Below are 23,799 nucleotides of genomic sequence, written 5' to 3'. Positions count from 1 at the left end.
ACCCTTTGGTGAGAAGGCGAATTTGACTTAAGGGCATCATGCATGTCTCGGTTTGGTTTCCTTAATCTTTTACAATTTATATCTTGTAATTTTCGTATTTCTGTAATTCTTGTTGATTTCTAGAAATTAGTAAATTGTGCCATTGTTTTTCCGCACTGTTTTTCCTATACAATATACGTGTGTGTGTGTGTAAGAGAGAGAGATAGTGTGTGTGTTTGTTCGCACACTAGGAGGATATCATAGTAAAAGGATAATAATTCACACACTAAGATAATGAAAACGTAAGCCAGAAAAATGGATGGGATGAAAACTTATGTGGTATGACTAATTAGGAAGAATATTTAATTTCTTTTCAGATCGAGAGAAAAGAGACAGTAAAGGCATATGGCGTTTTTGAGTCTACCCTCAGTTCGTGAAAGGCAAAGAGTGAATACATCCGAAATTATAAGGTGCCATCGAATTCAATCTCATGCTTGAATATTTGTGTTTGATCAATCAACGGTTTAGTTCGTGATTCATGAAAGAACTTTTCCCGAACCAAAGCTTTGGTTTCCCTTGTGGTGGCACTCTTGCATGTGGTGTCATTTGCCATGTCAAGGGTTCGAGCCATGGTACCCACACTCACACTCAAAAAGAACGAACTTTTCCTGCCAAATCCACCAACCAGTCCCCAAAAGGTGAAATAAAACAGAACCAATTTCCATCCTGCGCAAAATATATGTACATTTATTAGTATTTGACTCTTACCTGTACAAATTGAGATCACTAGTTTACATCTTAGAAGCCAGATTTCCCTTTCCATAAAATATCATTCCCATGACCAATGCGCATCTGGATTCATTCAGGGGTACTTCAAAAAATCCCAAGCATACTTCTGATACAAAGAAAACACTGGGTTTTGTCAGAGTTTTGTACTTCCCCAAACCACTAAACTACCTTCATATCACCTTCTTATAACTATGTCCCTCATCGCGCTGTGTTATGAATTAATATCTTCGAAGCATACTCCTAACACGAAGACAATACCAGGTTTTGAACAGGGTTTTATACCTCCCCCAGCCATTAAAATACTTTCCAACCACCTTCTTATAACTTGGCCGCTGCTGAACCACTTCCCAATACTTGGCAATATTTGGTCTGCTATGTATATACTCATCTTGCAAATTCAACAGCTCTAATCGAGCCAAAACAGGAACGAGAAAAACATCTGCCATAGTGAACTCTTCCCCCACTAAAAACGGTGTTTCACCCAGTTTTGTCTCCACTTCATCAAGAAGACTTACCAGATATTCCCCACTTCGTCTCAAAACTTCAGGGTTTCTTAAATTGTCTTGTGTCTCATATTCCTCTCTCAGCTTACAGTGATATGCACTAGCCAGATCGGGATATTCAGCCATCCGGGCAATTGCTACTCTCCTTGTGAATTTAGAAACAAAATGACAGTACTTGTCTGGAATGTGGGAAAGTGTAAAATACTTTGGGTTCCACTCTTGTATCTTATTGATCCATTCAACAACTTCGCCACTGCTGATTTCACCGCCACCAGACGAGACAATTGCTATTTGTTCTATATACCTGTAACAAAGCAATAAGGTTACTGTTAATGGAAACGCTGGAGAGCAATGCCTAATTAATATGGAGGTTGTGGTTAAAAAACATATGGCTTCATTGGATTTAACTAAAGACATAGGCACAGCCCTTTTCTTGATAGAGCAAAGTGGTGTAAAACAGTTGATGTAGCCAACCCCAATTGAGTGGGTGTCAATGCTTAGTTTGGTTTGGTTTGGCTGTACTTGAAGAATTGTAAACCACTCAAGATTTTTGCCTTATCTACATCATGTGTAAAGTAGTGGAAATGAAAAGAGGGTTGCTTTCCAAGAGGAAACACAGAACTGGAACTTTCAGGCCGACAAGAATTTGTGACTCAAATTTCATTGTTGCGCTCTTTGTTACCAAAAACTTTTAAATGATACTGAAAATCATTGGGAAAATATCATAATTCATTGACAACTGGAGTTGCTTCCAAGAACAAGATCAAATATTTCAGTGAGAAGTAACAAAAGAAATATTGAGTAGCCATCTGGAACTAAAAAGGAAACAGCAAAAAAAAAATTAAAAAAGTATGACTGAAAGATGAGGCATACTGGATTATCTCTACTGTGTCGTATATAATGTGTGCACCATTCTGTAAAACAGGAAGTTTGGCACTTGTGTTCATACGGAAGAATAAGGAGTCCATGTTCTTGCCCGTGATAGGATTGACATGAAACGATGTGTAATCGATGCCCCTTTCTTCCAAAGCAAGCCTCACTTTTTGGCTATCCATGGAAAACGGGTGATGATATAGTTGCATGACTTCATCAACATCAGCTCTTGGAATGTTTGGGTCAGTATGAAAAGTTCAAACACTTGTCAACAATCAAGCTCTAACACTTGGGGATTAAGAAGAGAGATTCTCAAAGAGTGCACCTGAATTACAGAAAGGGCTTGTAAGTACTACTCAGAATCATTGAAAAAAGCCTGAAATCAACACATGTCAGATACACAATTTAAACAATACGCATTCTGTCTACACTAATGGCTAAGTGCAAAAGCAGTAAAGGAACAATAGGCCAAATACCTATGGTAGTGTCTGGAGAATCGCAGGTGATGTGACTCATCCAAAATTAATCTCATGATAATAAGTTTGCTTGCATTTGAGTTCAGTACTTGATTAATGTCACCAGATCAGTTAACGCCAAAAAAGCAATATCATTCACAAATGCATCACAAACCTATGGTATAGTTTGACGTAAGGTCCAGGTTACAACATACTGGATGTCATCACCATAGTCCTAATTAAGCAGCCTTTTTTTTTTTTTATCACCAAAAGACTTCTATTGAAGTTGTAACTACAAGAAGATTCAGGAAATAGGTAAAATACATCATTGCTTAAATAACAAAAGTGTATCCCAACTAGGTTCGCAGAAACCACCGAGAAGACATTGTTTTTTTTTGTTTCTTTCTGTTTTTCTTTGGCAATCTTAAGCCTGGTGTTGTAAATAAAGTGATAGAATCGGGATTCATTTATCACTGAAAAAGATTGCTACACACCAAAGGAAACCAAGATTAGAAACTTACTGGACCAATTTCAGGCATCTGGAAATTGGCAATCGGGGCTAGTATTACGATACTATATTCTTAAAGCAAATTCATCCCCCACACTGGTGCTCTTGGATCTCTTGAACGTTTACCTCCTAGGAATACCCAATTTTCAAAGAACAAATGTATGTAATGTGCAGAAAGTATGCAAGGATTTTTTTTTTTTTTTCCCATGTTTGAATGGGGAGGAATCGGGTCCTATTTATAAATAAATAGGCACCCGCCCAGAAGAGACAATGGTGATTGAACCGAACAGCCACCGGACACGTCTAATCAGATCGGACAGGCGTGGGGCACGTTCGTTGGCCGGGGAACCTGTTCGACGAAAAGGCGCAAGGAAAGGGAAAACAAAATGTTAGGGAGAGGAAAAATAAAAGGTTTGATCCCAAATTTATTTTCTGCAAAAAAAAAAAAATATAAAGCTAATTGGCCCAAATTTTGGCTTACAACATCCTCGATGATGTTTATTGAGTGGCCACTTGTTGGTCTTTATCTTTGGCGATAGCATAGTTGTGCATTTTCTGTTTTACAGATCAGTACGCTCTATGTTCTGTTCCTTAGGACCTAATTTGGTCTTCTCTTGTCGCTGACGTAGCTTCAATATTGTAACGGCGACAGCACAGTTGTACTTTTCTTACAATATAATGGAGTTTCTTACTCTGTTCCTCCAAAAAAAAAAAAAAAAACACTCCTTAGAGCCCTATATAAACAATTCCCCCACTATATGGTCCTGGCTAGGGCTGTAAATGAATCGAGCCGTTCGCGAACTGTTTGAGGCTCGATTCGGCAAGAGTTCGTTCGAGTTCGATTCGTCTGCTAAACGAACTGAACCTGAATCTCAATTCTAGGCTCGTTCCGTAAATAAGCCGAACCTGAGCTTAGCGGTATTCGGCTCGGTTAGGCTTGATAACTAGTAATTAAATATAATTAAGTAATTTTTTAGGGGTCTATTTGTAAATATAAAATTTTTTAAAGTTATATGTATGTATGTATATATATATATACGGGGCGATTCCGAGGACCCTTAAAAAAACCCCCCCAAGTTCCCGATAGAATTTTGATGATCCGAACCGCTCAATGTAATCAGAACGTGATTTTAAATGTGCTTGTGAGAAATCAGCAAAAAAAATGACCGAGAAGGGCTTCATCCGAACAGTTTTTTATTGAACTTTATTGAACGGTTCAATAAAAAACTGCTCAAATCAAGTCCTTCCAGATTAGTTTTTTTGCCAGTTTCTCACGGGCACCCTTAAAATCACGTTCTAAACACATTGAGCAGCTCGGATCATCAAAATTCTATCGGGAACTATGAGGTGTTTTTTAGGTGTTTTTTTAGACCCTTAAAAAAATCCTCCAAATCTTAATCTCATAGTTCCCGATCAAATTTTGATGATCCGATCCGCTCAATGTGATCAGAACGTGATTTTAAGGGTACCCATGAGAAATCAGCAAAAAAAATGACCGGGAAGGGCTTGATCTGAACAGTTTTGAACAGTTTTTTTATTGAACAGTACAAATAAAAACTGCTCAAATCAAGCCTTTCCCGATCATTTTTTTTTTGTTAATTTCTCTTGGGCATCTTTAAAATCACATTCTGCACACATTGAACAGTTCGGATCATAAAAATTTGATCGGGAACTATGAGTTTAAGATTTGGGGTGTTTTTTTAGGTGTTTTTTTGGGTGTCTCCGGAACCGCCCCGATATACATATACATATACATACATACATATATATATATGTATAGTCCTTCCCGGTCATCTTTTTTGCTGATATCTAGCAGGTACCTTTAAAATCACGTTTTGATCACATTGAGCAACTCAGATCATCAAAATTTGTTCGAGAACTATAAGGTATTTTTTTGGGTATTCTTTGAACCGCCCCAAATTCTATACGAAGAGAGAGTTTGGGTTCGGTTAAGTTTAATGAGTCGAACTGAACCAAACCCGAGTCTTGATGAGTTCAATTCGAGCTTAGATTCGGCTCAGCTCGCTTCGTTTGAGTTTAATGAGCTGAACTCAAGTCAAACTAGTACCTTAACGAACTCGAGCCAAGCTGTTCAGGCTCAAATCGAACTCGAGCCAAATTAGTACTTTAACGAACCCGAGCCAAACTTAACAGGGTTCAGCTTGATTCGGTTCCCAAAGTTCCCCCGGATGAGCAATCAGCCGGATATGTAATACCCCGTAGCCGGAGTAAATAACGACACCCCTGAACCTATCGTTAGCTTATCCGGGGTGAGTAAAAGACCATTCTACCCCACCCCCAACCACGTCCCTGCCTGCAACCCTCCCCAAATTTTTCCCAGAAAACATGGGATATTCCCCAAAATGCCAAAAAAATTAAATAAATATCTGAACAAGAACACAAACATTGAGTTCAAGCATACCACTTCAACCATCGTATCTGAACATCCACCGTCTTCGTAATCAGACCACAACCATCGTTATCATTCAACCAGGGGCGCAGCTGCGCAATCTCAACCGTCCGCGATCACAGCACCCCCCGTTCCGTCATCATTGTGTACCCAAAGTTTTGATCTTCGTCGCCGTCTGCGATTTCTTCGATTGCTACTGTTTCTTCGCGTACACTTTACTCCTAATAATTGAAACAGGGAATAAACCCCAGGCCAGGCCAAAAACTAAAAGGGAATAAATAATGTGGATGTGTTGGACGGTGATGGATGATACCCCACTACTCAATTCTTATCTTTTACTCCCATTACAGTAATTTTACTCCGACCACGTAAGCCTAGTTTGATTCGCATATTAAAAATGATGAGATTAATAGTTCCGAGATTAATGATCCATCGATTATCTATTCTGTATTAATTTCATTCCTAATTTCACCAAATTTCATATTTTATTCACGTGGGATTAATTATGGAATAATGAAAAGTATTGTTTTGAAAAACATTTTTCGAAAAAAGAAAGTTTTGAAAAAGAAACATTTTTAAGAAAATACTTTTGGGAAACATTTTTATTACAAAACAATTTGGGAAAAGTTTTTTTCTAACTAATAAAAAAACAAATTTTCTTTACAAAGTTGAAAATCGATTTTTGGAAAGAAAACAAAAACTAGTTTTTGAAAAAGAAAGGTTTTTTCAAAACATTTTTCAAACAAAATAGTTTTTGAAATCATTTTTTGAGAAAAGAAAGTTTTAAAAAACATTTTTTCATATTTTTTAACAAAAAAATTTTTTGAAAAATAAGAAAGTTTTGAAAATATATATTTTTCACAAACAAAAAGTTTTTTTAAAACATTTTCTGAAATTAATATTAAAGAAAATAATTTTGAAAATACTTTTTGAAATCAATCTCAATATCAACGAAATATTTTTGAAAACAATCCATTCTTCGTTAATCTTACGTAATCCCACCTCCCCTTGGGATAATATAGTACCCTTCATATAGGGATAAAATTAATCTTGAGATTAATAATCCCGACAGTCATTTCGGAAACCAAATATGGGATAACTTGGAATTACGTACAATTAGTCATATCCCAGATAGTTAATCCGCGAATCAAGCGAGGCTTAATTTTACTCCTATAAGGACAATCAAATAATTTGAATTCTTATCTACCCATATCAACAACCAAACAAATCAAGTATAAGTTAATCAAAAAGTCTATGAGTACATAGGAGAGGAACGGATGTTGCACGTACTCACACCTGACCCATAAGTCACATTAATTGGTTGACCAACAGTATCTCGACTTTGACCTACCATAACGTTATAAATATTAGGCATCTTCCCTGACGGAAAGGCGACATCTAGGACCGGACCAATGATTTGAACAATACGTCCCATCTTTTTTTTTCAAGCCCATAATCCTCAAGATCAGAAGTAGTAGGATCTATTCTCATAATTATAAATATTAAAAAAAGTCAATATTTGGGCGAATTTTTTTCGCTGAAATTATCGAATTCAAAAATAAATGTCCAATAGCAAGTTGATCGGTTAATTCAATAAGAAATAGGAATCCACATGGCATTCCAGTTGGAAAATGGGGCCCAATCTCTCCCAAATCCAACTTTTCATCTCCCTTTTCCCTCTCTCTCTCAAATGAGCGAGTGAAGTTAAAATTCAAGATATTTTGTTCAAACAAATCAAACTCATCTTTGAGAACTTATTTTTCACGCTAACGTTTTTCAATAATTTTTTCTATCTATCTTTCTTGATCCATTATTACTCATTACATCAAAAATATGTTTCAAAAATAGGAACCGAATAAAGGCCCCTCTCTCTCTCTTTCTTTCAAACACATGAACGCCGCACTGTTTGTTCACACCCTCCTGGCCTCCTCCCTCCGTTCACACCATCCTCCCTCTGCTTTTCCGGCGACACTTTTCTCTCTCTCTCTCCTCTCCGAATTTCTCGTGAGTCACGACTTCGGAGCTTCTGATGTAGGACAAAAATGGAGAGTTTTTGTATTTTTTTTATTGTTTTAGAATAAGATTTTGGCTAGGAATATTTTCGTTTAGGTTAGAATTTTTAACTTTCCGTATTCGGTTTGATTTTGATTTTTACCTTTATTAGGATTCTTGGTCTACAAGAATTAGGATTTTATTTTAATTAATTAGGAAATACTCCCTCCGTCCCATTTTTATTGTCCATTTTCGTTTTTCGTGCCGTTCTTTCAACGCTTATATCTTCTAATATGAATCTTCAAAAATATGCAATATGGATCTTGTTTGATAGTTATCGATTAGATCTATAATACAAAGTTTTCAAAATTATGAAAAACATTGTAGATTGGGAGATATAAGCGTTGAAAGAATGACACGAAAAACGAAAATGGACAATAAAAATAGGACGGATGGAGTATCTTTTATTTAAACCGCTTGTTTTGGCATGATTTATTATTTCTTTTACTGTAAGATTTCTAGGGTTAGGGTCTTATAAAAAGGGGTGTAACCTATTCAATTATTCAACTTTTAAAGCTTTTAATCGATAATATTCAGACTTTATCTATTTTTCTTGTGGCTTCAAGAACTGCTCATGTCTACGAGTACCTATCTCGTTTTGATTAGTACGCAACTAATCTTTTCGTAAATTCTACTGCGTCAAGTGGTATCAAAGTCACGCTTTTTCCTAGTTCGATGGCATTCGTCCGTGGAAGATACACAAACCCTATTGACGATGATCGTAGGGAAGGATTTAACAGGACTCGCGTCAAGGGATTTGCCCATGGTCAACCTGTTAAATACAAAGTTGATAGGAGCCGCGTTGAGGGATTTGTCCGCAGCCAACCTATTAACCCAAACGTCTTTGGAGGATATTCTTATTATCAACTTGATAGTGAGGATGAATCTGAAGACGAGTTATTTGAAGATTATTATGGATATCAGTCGAAGAAGCGACATTCAAGGTTTGAAGGGTTTTATCGTACAAATGACGACTTTTCAACTTTTCAGATACAACCAATAATTCCTAGTTTTAATGGGTATTGTCATCCTGAGAATTTAATTTATTGGTTTCGTAAAGTTGACAAGTTTCTTGAGTATATGGGAATTCTGGAAGAAAAGGAAGTTAGAAATGTGGCTCGTAAATTACAAGGCTATGCTTCTAGATGGTGGGAGCAATTGTAATCTTATCGGAGGAGCTAGTATAAACAGCCAGTGAGGGCCTGGCTGAAGATGAGACAATTGATGAGTGATAGATTTCTTCAATCGCATCATGGTCAGGCGTTGTATGAAGAGTACCGAAGAAATCTCGAGTCCAAGCGATTGTCTCGAGATAATCTTGACTTGTCTTATTCTTTTCCAAGTAATTCCAATTATACCGATGCGGCTACTGAAACAAGGGACACATCACTAAGACTGTTAGGTTCGAGTAGATCAAGCCTTGAAGGTCGAAAAACCAATAAAGATCTTTTAATCACAGATTCATCACGTTCCATCTATTATGATGGATATGAGGTCGTAGAAGAGGAAGGAGATCGGGTTGAATTCAGTGACAAAGATGAAGTTGGTGATGAAGAAGAAATTGGCAGCGCAGAGGATTGTTTGAGAGTCCCTACAGTCGAACAACAGTTTGATCTAGATGGAGGTGCAACCAATGAGGTAATTGTACGGGAGGATGAAAATATCGCAATATTGTACCAAGTACAAGAACCGAAGGGAGAGGAAAGTCATGAATCGGGGCCTATAAATTCTCGACATTATGATGCCTACCCCAATTCTGAGCCATGTGAGACACTCAGAAGTGCGATTGGTCCTATCGGTAAATTTGGCACACAATTTTATAATGCTACATCATTCCTACTTGATGTACCAATTAATTCTGTGATGGATCAACATAAAGATAAATTGGAATTTCAACATGACATTCAATTTGTTGATTTTCTTGGGTTGGAATAGTTTGAGTTTTCACTCAATTCTTGTACCGTAGATACTGTCAATCAGTTGAAGTGCGCAGAAAAACCATCTTGGCGAGTATACTTTCTATATTTTTTTGGGAAGACGAGCGAGAGGTTGAAGTATTCCAAATATCTATTTCTTTGGAAGGGAAGGTGGCAAGTTTCTAATAAGAACTCGAGGGCGAGTTCTTTTAAAGAAAATGAGACTGATATAGGATAAAAATGGAGAGTTTTTGTATTTTATTTTTATTGTTTTAGAATAACATTTTGGCTAGGAATATTTTCGTTTAGGTTAGAATTTTTAACTTTTCGGATTCGGTTTGATTTTGATTTCTACCTTTATTAGGATTCTTGGTTTACAAGAATTAGGATTTTATTTTAATTAATTAAGAAATATCTTTTATTTAATGCCGCTTGTTTTGACATGATTTATTTTTTTTTTTCCTGTAGGATTTCTAGGGTTGGGGTCTTATAAAAAGGGTCGTAACCTATTCAATTATTCAACTTTTAAAGCTTTTAATCAATAATATTCAGACTTTGTCTATTTTTGTTGTGGATTCAAGAACTGCACGTGACTACAAGTACCTATCTCGTTTTGATTAGTACGCAACTAATCTCTTCGTAAATTCCGCCGTGTTAGCTTCTCTAGATTCCTCTCCGTTCGTAGTGGAGCATTTCTGTTTCTTTCTCTGATTTCGGAAAATCCACTGTAGAAGCACATAGGAAAAAGCACGAAATCGTTTTTGTATTGTTGCTGTTGGATCTAAAGAAGCTGCTAAGTATGTGTGTATGTATCTCAGGACTCAGGCGATCTGATACTTCACTGTGATCTCTCCATGTGTGTGTTGATTATTTTGGTCGGAATCGCTGTGGCTCGATTGATGCCGTTATTTTGAAAGACAATTAGTCAATTACTACAGAAATAGAAACCGCCATGGCCTCCCAACCGAGTCCCAAGTCAACAGCAACAAGCTTTGCTTCGTATTAGGGTAGACCATGTCATGAATCGAGACATGTGGCCCATTTAGCAACTGGAAACAAGAACAAAAAAAAAAAAACAGCTAAAAAATGATTCTAGCTGGATTGAAACGAAATGGGACCTTCAATACTCTAGCCATTATAATACAGCGAATTTCCCACAAAAAAAAAAGAAAGAAAAGAAAGAGTAATTAATCACAAATCAAATAAAGTTGTTGAACCACCAACCAGATAGTATATTCATTCAGGCAAATCTACAAGAACTTGCAGTGCATTGTAAGCCCGATCTCTAATCAATTACTGTTTCGTTTAATCATTGTAAAGATTATTGATAAAAATAAAAAATAAAAAGCAAAAGAAACTCAGAAATGAAACAGAGAAGGCTAACTTGTCTCCATATATGCCTCTTCGTGATAATCGATATAAAGTGTTTTTCCGGCTGGACTACCACGTGAATGGCCAGGTGTGGATACGTGCAACATCCGTTCCTCTCGTACGTACGCAGAGATTTTCTGTAAGCTAATCTCCTCTTTCTAAGAAACCAAACAAACACAGTCTTAGCTAATCCACCCTTCTTAACTAATCCCCCGTACCATATCAACCTCTTTATCCCTGCTTATTCATTACCCTCGAAACCCTTATCCATCCGATAAACGGGCTCTCACTATTTCCAGCTTCAGCCTGAAGCCCAAAAACTATGGGGATGTTTGAAAGCTTATTTTTTGGCTTTTTATTTTTAATTTTTTGACTTTTTGACTTTTTGATCAAAATGTAGTTTAAATTTGGTAGAGTGTTTGGAAGCTTACTTTTTTACTTTTCATTTTTAATTTTTTGCCTTTTGGCTTTTAAAATTATGGTCAGAATGTATTTTAAATTCTGGTAAGTGTTTGAATGAATATGTGTAGAATATATTTTGCAAAAGGAGTAGAGTTTGAGAGAAGCCAAAAATGCAAAAGCTCCTCCGGACCACTTTCTTACTTCACCTTGAGCAAATGAGCAAATGTGTTTTCCCAAAACCCATTTTTGTAATGGGGTGGCAAACAACCAAAATAGGAAAAGGCAATAATGAGAATCAAGTGCCAGAACTCGCTGATCGAAAAAAAAGTGCCAGAACTCATTTTCTGAAACCCATTTTGAGAATTAATAACATCCAAAATGTCAAAAAGGGAAAATGAGAAGTTGAAAAAGAAGGTGACAAACACCCCCTATATGTATGCATGGAGACAAATAGCAAGCAAGCAGTGAGTTGCGCCGGTCTGAGTTTTTTAATTCCAGCCTATATTGAACTCATTTTCAATCTATCTAAACTCATCTAAATATGGGTTCATATGGGTTCAACCCATATCAATCTATTATACAATATGGACGGATTGGATTGAATTGGATTATCCATTCATCGAATAAATTTGTGTATGTATTACACGCAGTAGAAAAATGCAAGTATTGACTTGCATCATATTGGGACATAGGTACACGATCATAATAAACACAACTGAAAGTGCCATTTAGAGAACAAACAACTAATCAAATAACCTCCATCCAAAGGAAATAATCAATTTTTGCTTTTGATAATAATCGACCTACTAACTTCTCCTATAAAAGTGTACAATTGTGGCCAACTGAGCTAGAACATATTCGTTCCATAAATATAAACAAGTCACTGCACATAATCATGTTACATCAAATATGTTTATTTTAAAATGTGTAAGAGCCACTCCAATCTCCCAAAGGAACTCGACTAGACCCGGGGGTGCTGTAGTGCACCCCTGCACAGGGCACCTGTAGGGCGGCCGATAGCCGTTGATCTCATCAACTAAGGGTTTAGATTAAAAACAAACTCTTTTCTGGATGAGTTAAACTCTTCCAGAAAAGAGTTTGTTTTTAATCTGAACCGTTGAAAACACTTTTGGACGGATGTAAAGTTGCACTACAGCATCTCCGAATCCCTCTCGACTAGACTGGCCCGTTCGTGATCCTTCTACGCCACACTTCATTAATGGAGATATTCATGTTTTAGATCTCCTTGACAACATTAGTCGTGCTGAAAATCATATTGTTAGGGCATTGTTTGATGGATAAATTACACAAATCGTCCCATGTCTCCATTTAGTCCCTCTCACATCGATTGTAATGGTTTTGTCAACAGTATCCTTCAATGATACTATGAAAAATTTGGTGCAATTTAACCCATCGAAAAGATGAATGGAAATGCCTGTAAATAGAAAACCTATGAAGTAGCCACTCAAGATGTTTATACATAGGTAGCTTGTAAATGAGTTATGTTCTCTGTTTCTTTTCTTGCTATGTATAAACTACTTTGTTTCCAATTTCCACTAATTTATTGGGAAAAAAAAAAAACACAAATTTCTATCAAAAAAACAGGCATTTATTTCATGTCTTATCCCTTTGACAATAATTTTTTGGGAACATTAAAACATCGTAATGATTTTGAGTTCCTTTCCAAAAAGACGTAAAAATCGTTGACTAAACATATCTTTCGATCACTGTCGGAAAACTAATTTCAAAAAGCATTTGCATATTCTGAAATTTCTTTTGATCAGCAAAGAAAAGATTTTATTAATACCTGAAATTAGGTCTATGCAAAATCCCAGACTACTCGACCCAAAGGGTTTCGGGCGGGTTCGAACAAGTGCTTTGGTTGGGTACGGGTTGGGTTCTGTAAAAAAAAAAAAAGGTTTCGGTTTGGTGCATTCCTTACCCGTGGGGTCGGAACTGACCCGACCCGACCCACCCGAAGGGTAAACCCAAACAACCCGACCCAACGTAAAAAATGGGGCTCGCAGGCGGTTTTTACTCCTATTCGGTTTGGTTTGCGGGTCCTAAAATGCTCTACCCGACATCGTCGGGTCGGGATCGGGATCGGGGTCGGGGTCAAACCCGATCGACCCGCCCGTCCCATGCACACCCCTACCTGAAATGGATTGTACAAAGAGTAAAGGACTCCGAGGCATGATGGCAACCAAACATCTCTTACATCATTTGAAGCTCCTTTTCTCCCAAAAATATCCCATGAAAACCATACAGCACTGTTCCAGGTAACTTCACTGCTGCCACAATGTCGAGTGTTGGAGACTTAGCATCCATCACTACAAACCGGGACTCATTTTCTCTCTCATTGTGCACATATGATACCACAAAACCATCATCTTCGTCGCAGTCTATCTCATCGCCAGTGTCTCTCCCAACGAACAAGACCTCCCCTCCAAAGCACCCACCTCCATAGCTCCGGAATGCAACTTCACGGCCCAATTCGAGGTCAATCTTCACCACACCTGACATCTTCGGAACTTGTTCACATACGGCCATGTAAACGTACCGGTTCTTTTTACCAGCATATGAAACGTTGGTGGATCCTAATTCTAGACTTCTCTTTGAGAGGACACTCCTAGTAATTTCACCTGTTTTCATGTCTATTCTCAGTTTCTCCATGGAAAAGTGAACCTTGTCCAAGTTGTGGGAGAAGTTCTCAATCTTTAAAGCATTGGTTGCAACAACGATGATGCCACTTTGATCATCCTCCCATGCATTGATCATGTGGAATGCATTAAACCCAGGCACTTCGAACCATCTCATTTCTGAATCAGATGTCGCATACCTGTTTCGACATCAAACCGCTATTAAAATCGAGAAATTAACAGTGCGATATGTGTGACGTCCCTGAGCTTAAAGCCGGACCTTTGGAATTAGCCATGCATCTCATTTCTAAGAGCAATTCTATAAACAAAGATAGAAAGACACAAATTCAAACAAATTATTTGTAACCGCCCGATGTGGACCATAAGGTAAATCGGGCCCATACATATCAGAGGGCGCAAGATGCATTTGTGTCTCGATCTATGCACTTTTATCTGTGTCCGTATCATTTTTGCACTTGTAAATCAAACCTGATATTACCGGTTAATGATTCCGATACAAGGAACCTTGTTGGGCCGGCACCTCACCGGCATACCCTGCAACATGATCATATCCATCGGAGCCATCTCCAAAACAATATCCGGAAATATTGCATAATGCTCAGTGATCCCAAAATCATGAACATAAGTTGGGCTATTGATGGAAAATATGGGAACATCCTTTTCCTTATAGCCATTGGAATCAAATCGAAAGTATGTCAAGTAAGGGACTACGGGGAAGCATCGAAACGCGAACACTTCCCCGGTTTCTTCATCCATCTTGGGATGAGCAGTCATGTTCACCGGCGCCTTCCCATCAAAATCATGTCTCCCTATCGTCTCGATATCGCCTTCTTCGGTTATTCTAATCGTGTACGGAAGATCGGTTTCAACCATGGCAAAAAGAGTATCGCAAATGAATTTCAAACTCGTATGGGCCAAACAAAATCCTTTAGTTAGACTAATTTGGCCCGTCATAGCCCTTCCAAGGGCGACAATTCCACGGCCAACGTCACCGAGGCCATTGAAGCCAGAAAAGAAATTCGGGATCATAGGAAAGCCGGCATCGTGCTCAAGCTTATATTTGTATGTTTTGACATACCGACTACAAAATATGGCACGCCCGGCCAATGTCACCAAGGCCATTGAAGCCAGACAAGAAATTCGGGATCATAGGAAAGCCGGCATCGTGCTTAAGCTTATATTTGTATGTTTTGACATACCGACTACAAAATATGGCACGCCCGGCCAACGTCACCAAGGCCATTGAAGCCAGACAAGAAATTCGGGATCATAGGAAAGCCGGCTTTGTTTTGACATACCGACTACAAAATATGGCACGCCCTTGTGATAACAAAACAGAATGGAGCATGCCATCGCCTTCAAAGAGGTGGTGAGGCCCCAGAGTTTGATGTTGCGGGTTAGGGCCGTTGCGAATGTAAACTCCATGGAGGGAGCGTGGAAGCTCTCCCTCCACCACCAAGCACTCTGTGGGGGGCGTTTCGTCGACCGGGGCAAAGTTCTCGCTCAGCACAAAGTTGGGATCGACCGATGGGTGGAGTGGTGGTGACTTGGTAAGGAAAGGGAGCAACATAGGAAAGATGGGGAAGAGAGAGGATGCAAGTGATTTGAATGTTTCAACTCCATTGTTTGTGTGAAAAAATGAAGAGGGTGGTATTAATTTCCTTGATTGGGGCCATTGCGCCACCTCCTTCAAAGTAGGTTTGTGGAAGTTCCGTGGCCTAACTATTGGTGGTGTGTTCATTGTTTCCACATCCTGTGGCCACAAAGTCTTTGCTGGAGAAGACGAGACGGAATACATGACTCTTCTCTGTGTGACAGAGAAGAGAAGAGAAGAGAGAGAGAGAGAGAGAGAGAGAGAGAGAGAGAGAGAGAGAGAGAGAGATTTGAATGATGAAATGAGGCTTTAAGGCACAATATAGAGGCAATTAGATTAAATCGCTAAAGCCCATGTTTTTACAGATTTTTTGGCAAATTATTCTCCTCAGATACATTAACTAAAATACTATTTAGCAGAAACAACTTAACTGCATGCGGTCAATATAGTTTAGCGGCACCCTAAGTGAGTGTTTTAAAAATTGTTGTGCTCATGTTTGCCCAGAACTGATCACGCGTGCACACAATGACACAAATGCACAAGAAATTTATAAAGTTTCACAAAGATGTATACATCTACGGGAGAGGAGAAATTTCATTATGTACGATAGAGAAGATGCAAATACAAAGGAGTAGGAGGAGACGTTCGGCTCACTCCACTCAATTCACCTCTCTTGCTCTCTTCTACATCTCTCACTCTCTTCTACATCTCTCAACTCTCTTGCTCTAACCTTACCAAAAGCATCCAGTCGTTTTTTTTTTAACAGCAAAAAAAGCAATATTTCATTAATAATAACTAAATATTACAAGAGGAGGAATATATAAAACAATCCAAAAGAACACCAACAATTGTTGGGAAGGTACCGAACTCCCCAAAATTACTCCCACAATAGTTTCCCACATGAATCTACCACTACACCTGAAATATCAAATTTCTTATGCGAATGCTCTCACATCTCCTTTGTGCTCAAAAAAGATCCAAACTATTCAAAAACCAAAATCGTCCCTTTAACATTTTTTTGGCCCTTAATCTCTTAAGATGCGCCTCACTCTCACCTCCATTTAGGGCTCCCTCATCTATCACACTCTCATGATCCAAGGGAGATGAAGGGATAATAACACCTCCTTTATTCTTAGGCCATGTTTCTACTAACAATTTTTGGCAACAAGTTATGGCATTTGAGATTGTTGTTCACACTAAGCAACAAGTTTGCATCTCATCTACAACTTATTAGTTAGTGGAAACAACTTGACATTTTTCAATAATTCTCTCTCAACAACCTTAAAATTTTTCAACAACTTATTGTGTGAGAACCCACTAGGGCTGGAATCCCATATCAGCTTGGTAATGGAAGTTGATGTGGTATATAATAAATCGCGAGCAACTACTGTATAACTTGAAGTTAACCTTTAGAGCCACGTAGTTAGGCGAATGGTTAGCAGGTCAACTGGCGCGGATCATTACAGGTGGTATCAGAGTTTGCACTAACTGGAAGTGTGGGGCGGCTCCTGCTAGGAGACGTGCTTGGATGGGCCTGACAAATGAGGAGCTTGAGGTGCTGGTCGTGTTTGGGCAGGTCCCACATGAAACAAGCTTGAGGGTGCTTGTCATGCTTAAGCGGGACTTGTCACACATTGCTTGGTGAGTGAAAGTGATGGACATTGGGGCGCAACGAGGACATTGCAGTCCAAGTGGGGGAGATTGTGAGAAACCACTTGGGATGGAATCCCACATCGGCATGGTAATGGAAGTTGATGTGGTATATAATGAATCACGAGCAACTACTGTATAACTTGAGGTTAACCTTTTGAGCCACGTGGTTAGACGAATATTTAGCAGGTCAGCTGGAGCGGGTCATTACATATTGGTTAATGGAAACAACTAATGACTTGTCAACAACAGCAGAATCTCCTTAACTTATTCTCTACCGGAAACACCCTATTAGCCCATCAACATCTCTTTACATTCCACAACTGCTTCTCCATCCTCTTCCAAGCCAGCTATAGCCCACCAACGATTATTATATGCAACCTAGCAACCCCACTCTTAATACTATGAGAGTGGGGTGCACTATTAATTTTAACCCTATGCTTGGTGACTTTTTTCTCCCAGCCATTACTCCACTCATGCTTTGAACGATGGCTTAAGCTGCAGCAAATTTAAACCCATTTAATGCTTCTCAAACTTCTTGGTCGTTGATATCACCAATTTTACGATTAGCACTTTTGGGGGGGGGGGGGGGGTGGGGGGGGGGGGGGGGGGGGGGGTAAGTTAAATTTTATTGACAAAAAACCATTACAAAAGCCAAGGGGCACTCCAGAAACAATACTATCAGCTCAAAGAGCACATTGAAACACCCTAACTACTCATGCATACAACTGCCTAGAAAGAAACAATCAATCAGACAAGCAACACTCATATCCTACTTACGCACTCTAGGGTGGTGGGCACTTCCTAATCCCTATTTTCCTACTTACCCACTCCAGATTAATGGAATAGGAAAAAAAAGAGTAGTTTTACGGCCTTGTTCGTTTTGGGGTCTCAAAATCCTTGGACGTGGTTTCCAATAAATTTTTTCTATCCATCTTTCTCCACTCATTATTCTCAAAAACCTCTTTCAAAACCCTAACCAAACAGGGTTATGGAGAAGTACTTAGTGGAGAAATAATTTTTAATAAGCAAAAAAAAAAAAAAAACATTGGTGGTTTATGACATCTTTTCGGTTGAGAGTCAATTGGGCAGCCAAAAAGTTACTGCGATTTTCAAGCTAGATAATTAGTACATTAATTACCGTCAATATTGTTTATCTGACATGTGGAGTATGATACCCGTGGAAACTTTATATCCAACACAAAACTAATTGACAACAAGTAGAGAGGTCTCAAATATTATTAAGTGATCACTCATTCCCAAGCAATATGGGACTATATTTTCTAAACATCCCCCTCATGTGCAGCCACATTTGATGTCTATCACGTATAGCCTCTTTTTTGGTCTATCATCGTGCAGACTTTTTCCTAGTCTGTCATCATAGGGTGTGAATTGTAAATTTTTAAAGTGTGGGGTAGAATGGGGCTCGCTCTGACATGTGAAAACTTTATATCCAACTCAAAACTAATTGGCAATGAGTAGAGAAGTTCCAAATGTTATTCGAATCGGAGCCGAATTAGGTTGACAGATATTTTGGAGTAAGGCCCAAGGGTGGTGGCCCAAGATAGTGCAGCAAGTGGCGGTCAAGAGTTGGCAGAGTTCAATGCCATAGAAGCTGAGGGAGTTCAATGCCATAGAAGCTGAGGCTAAAGGCACAAACAGAAATGATAAGGTAGTGGTTAGAAAAATGTAGCTATGGGAGGAATAGATGGGTTAGAAGATAATGTGGAAGCATTAAAAGGAGGTAATATAAGAAATAAGCAGCCCAAACAAGCCATTTTTCGTTCAGCTACAGATGTTGTATCTCTATCACTCTCCCGTGATGGAATGAGAAATAGGAACAGGATCATTCTGAATGAGGCACAGACCGCATGGTCTCTGGCAAAAACTAAGAATGTAGAACGTGAGGGGCCCGAGGAAGGGGTAGTAAGTATACCTTACGATGTTGAAGATATGCAGCAGAAAAGGAGAGAGGAGGAGGTTAATGGCCTGTAAATTTACAGCCCAAAGTTGACAGGAGTGTGGGTGTTCAAGTCTGTTTAATGAGTTAATATATGTCGTGTCTTGGAATGTAAGAGGTTTGCATAAAACGGCAAAGAGAGGGAGACTGACAGAAGATTTCATGTGAATGTACTTTCAAAGTTTCCCTATGGACCTCTACAATCGAGTGAATAAAGCATTACTAGAAGTCAAAAGTCGATAAAATAGAAGTCAACAAGAAATTTGACTTGCATGTTCTACTCAACAGACAACTCAAAATTCGTTTGTTACCATCTGATTGCCAAATATTTATCATTAACCGCTTGTTCCGCATGGCCATCTGTACAAAGTTTTCAATATACAACTCATTTCTGGGATAGAAGTATAAGTCATTTCTTGGAGACATAAGCATAGTATTGTGCCATGGGAACAACGAAGGCAATCACTAACAAACCTCCAACTACAAGAGTGAACTGTCCACGCTTCTCTTCTGTCTCTTGCTTGGTTTTGAAGTTAGATTCCCTTTTGCTGTCTTTGACCTGAGGCCCACCGGGATCTGGAAGTCCGTCAATGGCAGCAACTAGCCGTTTCGCACTGCTGTAAATGGCTTCGTTGTACTTCTCTTCTGTTGCCAAGACTGCAATATCAAAGAAAGTAACTTCATTAACGAAGTTGCAAGATTCGAAGAGTATGGCTTACAAATTTGCCTAATCTGTTACCCTATAGCATCGATGGGTAGATGATAGATCAAAACCCAAAGACTTTAACTTGTTCTATCATAATGTGACATCGGTTATGCAAACTAATTGATGAGGGAAGCAAAAGTAAGGATCATGTTGGGTAGTTTATTCGCAGTATTCAACTTCCTCTGGAAAAGGCTGTGAAAAAGTGTTCTTGATAGTATAGAAGAGCGCATAGCTTTCAAATTTTTCTTAAATTCACTTGTATGCTATGAAGCACGGACACTCCAAAAGACACGGGAACACGGCGGAGACATGAAAGGGCACATATTGAACACGCCACGCGGTGTGTCCAATAATTTTTATTTTTTTTGATTGGGGACACGTCAGGGACACAGCTGGGGACATGCCGGGGACCCGGCTGTGGTCAAAATGTAAAATTTTTAATTTTGGGGGGTTAATATGAAATTATTCAAAAAATTGGGTTAAACTGTAATTATGCCTTTGAAAAAAATTTATACAATTTGTGAAATTATTTTTGTACAATGGTTCATAAAAAATATTTATATATATACATATTTAGTTATTTTTTATATATTTATACACGTGGTGTGTCCCCCGCCATGTCCATATCCCCATTTTTTCAGAATTGCCGTGTCTCGTGTCTGTATCCGTGCTACATAGCTTATATGTCTCATTTGGTTCTTTTTACAGAAGGCAAGGTACACTGGTCACTTAAATACACCAAATTCAAGCTTGTATGTATTGAAACTTGATATTCACAGCTGAGGCAGAATCCTTCATACACCAAAAGAAGGATTATATGGGTCTTTTTTTTCAGTCGGACATAACGTATAATGTCAAAAATATACTTGTTTGTCATTCAAAAAGTGACTGTGCAACAAATTATCCACATAATCAAAGTGTTAAGTGCAATTAGTCAACTGTCAACGAGCATCCGGTTAAAATTCTCATAGAGATATCTCACACCTTGTCCACATGCCAAGAGTCCGACCTTGGTACTTGATTTATTTTGACTCCACCTCATATGGGTTCATTCTACATAGACCTAACACTAAAAGGCCCTGACAAGAGCTGACCCCAAGAAGGTACGCTGGTACCACAGAAGTTCACCGAAGGCAGTCTTGTGTGGATTACTGCTCAAAAGAATCTCAGAATTAGAGCTTGCAGTGGACTTGATACCTTACAGAACACACAAACAGTAGCTTCATACGTGCACAAACACACACACAAAAGAAATGAAAATGTGCTTTGAACTTTTGGATTTCAATGGGCCTAAACTGGAGGATGATGAACGGATAGTGAGAGGGTTGCCTCTATATTTGGAAGCAGGAGCTGCCAAAATCATTCCATTCTTGCACATTGCTGTTTTGTTCTTCTTATTGGTTATCAGCCATGTGAAATGCTACACCTTTTTTTACCCTGTTCAAGCAGAAGTTTTAAGTTTTGTTTGGATTAAGTTGAATATCTTTTCATCTGGAACTCAGTTTAATAATGTATGGGATTGGTACAATTCTGTAGTTCGTTATTGCTACAGTATGAACTATCTAATGAATTTAGTATATTGTAATTTGTAACATACGATATGCTCTATTTTTGTGTGTGTTCAAGGTCTATTCCTAAATCCCAAGTGATTCCTCGGCGTTGGGATTCAATCTCCATGGCTTTCTATTGCAAAGATATGGCTTTCCAGATTCTATGCAGTAAGAAATCCAACCTACCCATCCCAACTAAGAGAGGAAAATGTTCCCAATTTGGGGGAAAGAATGATGTGAACAATTACCGGGAAGGTTCTCTGACACAGTGGCATCAAGAATTCCATCGCCGACTGCCTTGATAAAAGCAGGGCCACCGGTGATTGCCCCTTCTTTTTGGCTGGTAACAAGAACTACAATCCCCTTGTTGTTGCCTTCTTCAACACTGGGATACCAGCGCTCCAATACTTGGTCAGCATACTCAAATGCATCAGCTTTGCTCTGCAACAATGTGCAACAATTAATTTCAAACCAAAGAAATCGCATGAAAGGAAAAGATTACCCTTCTCTACTTGAACAAGTCTTACTGAGTAATTTAAAGTTTTGAAGTGAACTGTATGACAGAAGTTACAAGATTTTTAGTGGACCGAAATTGCTTGGTTGTAAAACTCAACATTCTCAAATTGAGGAATTCAAGGCCTTAGAATTACCAAGATTTTCATAACAGTCAGACATTCGATCTATCCAAAGTTTGCTGGCAGTGGTGGATTGGAAGCCTTAAGTATTAGATTCACAAGTTTTAGCACAAATTGCATGACATATTCAAAAGATTTATATAGGAAAGCTATCACAAGATTTAGCTATCCAAGTTGGGAATTGGTTCTCCTAGCCACTTGATGGCTTTCTGCATATATTTGTATTGCAGCTTAATCATAATCTTCAGCTACATCAAACACGTTTATCCGCTTCCACTATACTATAATATGAATTAGAATCTAAAGCTATAATATGAATTTGTCTACACAACTCTCGCAAGCACTCCCAAAGTCCGAAACTTCCCAGATTTTGATATAAGCACTTCCAATGGAACAATTGTTCCATCCAAACCTTGTTACTTTACTACTTAGAACTGACCATACAACTTCACTAAAGCATCAATCGAAGTATGGAGTCATCAAGACTGCGTTTGGTTCTTCAATTAGTGAAAAGAAAAGAAATAAACCCGGAAAATGCAAGCATATGCTTGAATACGGTTTCCCCTACTCTCTAGCCCCAACAAACTACTGTATCAGTCCAAGATCAAAGCACAACATAGCGAGGATATTTTTCATGAAAAAGTGGCAGAAATGGCAACAAAACTACCAATGAATGCAATAGTGTCACTAGCACTTGACAACGCATATAAGCTCTACCAACTGAAATAAACTGGACTCACAGTGAGCTTGCGAACAGTGATGAAGTTAATGTGGAAGTTCTTCCTCGACTCCAAGTCCGACAGCAACCGCTTTAAATCGGACTTTGTAACCCGGCTGAGCACACCGGCATCATCCACGAGGTACGATTCCTGCGGCGGGCCATCGTTTATCACATCAAATTCAGAAGCCAATGCAGGAACACTGTGCAGAACTGGGCAGAAGTTGAGTGCCAGAGAAATGGAGAGGGCGGCCAATCCATGCTGCACATGAGAAAACCAACTTCTGGGTGTTGCAAAAGATTGCTCAAATGATTGTTTGGAATGTTTTTTGAGGCTACAATTGATGGGTTTTGTGAAAAATGGAGATTTTGATCTGGGTTGGAGAGAGGGGAGAAGGAGGGGTTTTGAAGAGGAGGATTTGGGGGTGAGGAGAGGACAGAAAGGGTGAGGAGAGAGAATGGTTTCCATGAGAGAGAAGAATTCACCAGTACAGAGAATTTTCCTCTCTCTGGTCTGCTTCTAGTTTGGTTCATAGTACTACTAATATTTTTGGGTGGTTTGGATTTGTTCATCTGGATTGGTTGAATCTCAAAGAGGATAACGTCTCCGTGGGCCCATATAAGGGCATTTTGGTCTGAGAAATTCTGTTTGCACCCATTTTTATTATTTATTCTTTCTTTACTACAATCTACCCCCTCCGCCCTCAACGCAACCAATACTGTCACCACCCAAAAACCTTTGCTAATTTCCCATTCACCACCACCTCCCACTTAGACCACAACATCAATACCCCAAAATCCTCATTTTGTCATATGTACAATTTTATTTGTTAATCTTGCACCAATTGAATCAACCCAATTTATTTTTTCGGAGCGCTAAAGGTATGAATGTCGGAAGGATTTCAAACTATTTTTCAAATTGTACGGATCTCAATGTCCGACCAATTTTAGATTATTCGGATCTCAATGTCCAAATAATTTCATATTGTTCGGATCTCAATGTTTGGACGAATTAATATAGTTTGAATCTTAGCATCAAACCCTTATTCGAATCTCTATGTATGAAAT

The 23,799-nt window shown here is 38.7% G+C and overlaps 3 protein-coding genes across 6 annotated transcripts; all 3 read right to left on the bottom strand.

Moving 5' to 3' along the window:
* Positions 1 to 678: 678 nt before the first annotated feature.
* Positions 679 to 5,842, bottom strand: LOC131333856 (glutathione S-transferase TCHQD). Of its 4 annotated transcripts, none has more exons than XM_058368636.1 (4): positions 5,530 to 5,813; positions 3,121 to 3,456; positions 2,145 to 2,469; positions 679 to 1,575 (listed from the first exon to the last, which is right to left on the bottom strand). In XM_058368636.1, the coding sequence occupies exons 3-4, from the start codon at positions 2,351 to 2,353 to the stop codon at positions 987 to 989; spliced, it is 798 nt and encodes a 265-aa protein (XP_058224619.1). In that variant the 5' UTR covers positions 2,354 to 2,469; positions 3,121 to 3,456; positions 5,530 to 5,813; the 3' UTR covers positions 679 to 986. The 4 variants fall into 4 exon arrangements, with proteins under 4 accessions (XP_058224619.1, XP_058224620.1, XP_058224622.1 ...); XM_058368637.1 differs by having other exon boundaries at positions 3,121 to 3,236; positions 5,530 to 5,794; XM_058368639.1 differs by lacking the exon at positions 3,121 to 3,456 and having other exon boundaries at positions 5,530 to 5,842.
* Positions 5,843 to 13,426: 7,584 nt separating this feature from the next.
* Positions 13,427 to 15,040, bottom strand: LOC131332912 (probable carotenoid cleavage dioxygenase 4, chloroplastic). The gene is made up of 2 exons (XM_058367222.1): positions 14,397 to 15,040; positions 13,427 to 14,097 (listed from the first exon to the last, which is right to left on the bottom strand). Exons 1-2 carry the CDS (start codon positions 15,038 to 15,040, stop codon positions 13,473 to 13,475), a joined length of 1,269 nt encoding a protein of 422 aa, XP_058223205.1. The 3' UTR covers positions 13,427 to 13,472.
* A 4,373-nt stretch (positions 15,041 to 19,413) lies between these two features.
* Positions 19,414 to 23,297, bottom strand: LOC131333481 (UPF0603 protein At1g54780, chloroplastic). The gene is made up of 3 exons (XM_058368022.1): positions 22,754 to 23,297; positions 21,627 to 21,819; positions 19,414 to 19,779 (listed from the first exon to the last, which is right to left on the bottom strand). The coding sequence occupies exons 1-3, from the start codon at positions 23,198 to 23,200 to the stop codon at positions 19,532 to 19,534; spliced, it is 888 nt and encodes a 295-aa protein (XP_058224005.1). The 5' UTR covers positions 23,201 to 23,297; the 3' UTR covers positions 19,414 to 19,531.
* Between the last annotated feature and the right edge of the window lie 502 nt (positions 23,298 to 23,799).

Source organism: Rhododendron vialii, chromosome 7a, assembly GCF_030253575.1.
Source record: "Rhododendron vialii isolate Sample 1 chromosome 7a, ASM3025357v1".
NCBI lineage: Eukaryota > Viridiplantae > Streptophyta > Magnoliopsida > Ericales > Ericaceae > Rhododendron > Rhododendron vialii.
Note: the sequence above shows the minus strand (reverse complement) of the source record. Positions and strands in the feature narration are given on the sequence as shown.

Excerpts from the sequence above, each read along its gene's own strand:
- LOC131333856 (XM_058368639.1), bottom strand. The coding sequence starts at position 2,353 with ATGCAACTATATCATCACCCGTTTTCCATGGATAGCCAAAAAGTGAGG. Across the intron at positions 1,576-2,144 it reads GACACAGTAGAGATAATCCA|GTATATAGAACAAATAGCAA; the intron begins GTATGCCTCATC and ends GCTTTGTTACAG.
- LOC131332912 (XM_058367222.1), bottom strand. The coding sequence starts at position 15,040 with ATGGCCTTGGTGACATTGGCCGGGCGTGCCATATTTTGTAGTCGGTAT. Across the intron at positions 14,098-14,396 it reads TGTATCGGAATCATTAACCG|GTATGCGACATCTGATTCAG; the intron begins GTAATATCAGGT and ends ATGTCGAAACAG.
- LOC131333481 (XM_058368022.1), bottom strand. The coding sequence starts at position 23,200 with ATGGAAACCATTCTCTCTCCTCACCCTTTCTGTCCTCTCCTCACCCCC. Across the intron at positions 21,820-22,753 it reads TCACTGTTCGCAAGCTCACT|AGCAAAGCTGATGCATTTGA; the intron begins GTGAGTCCAGTT and ends ACATTGTTGCAG. Across the intron at positions 19,780-21,626 it reads TGTGTCAGAGAACCTTCCCG|TCTTGGCAACAGAAGAGAAG; the intron begins GTAATTGTTCAC and ends TTGATATTGCAG.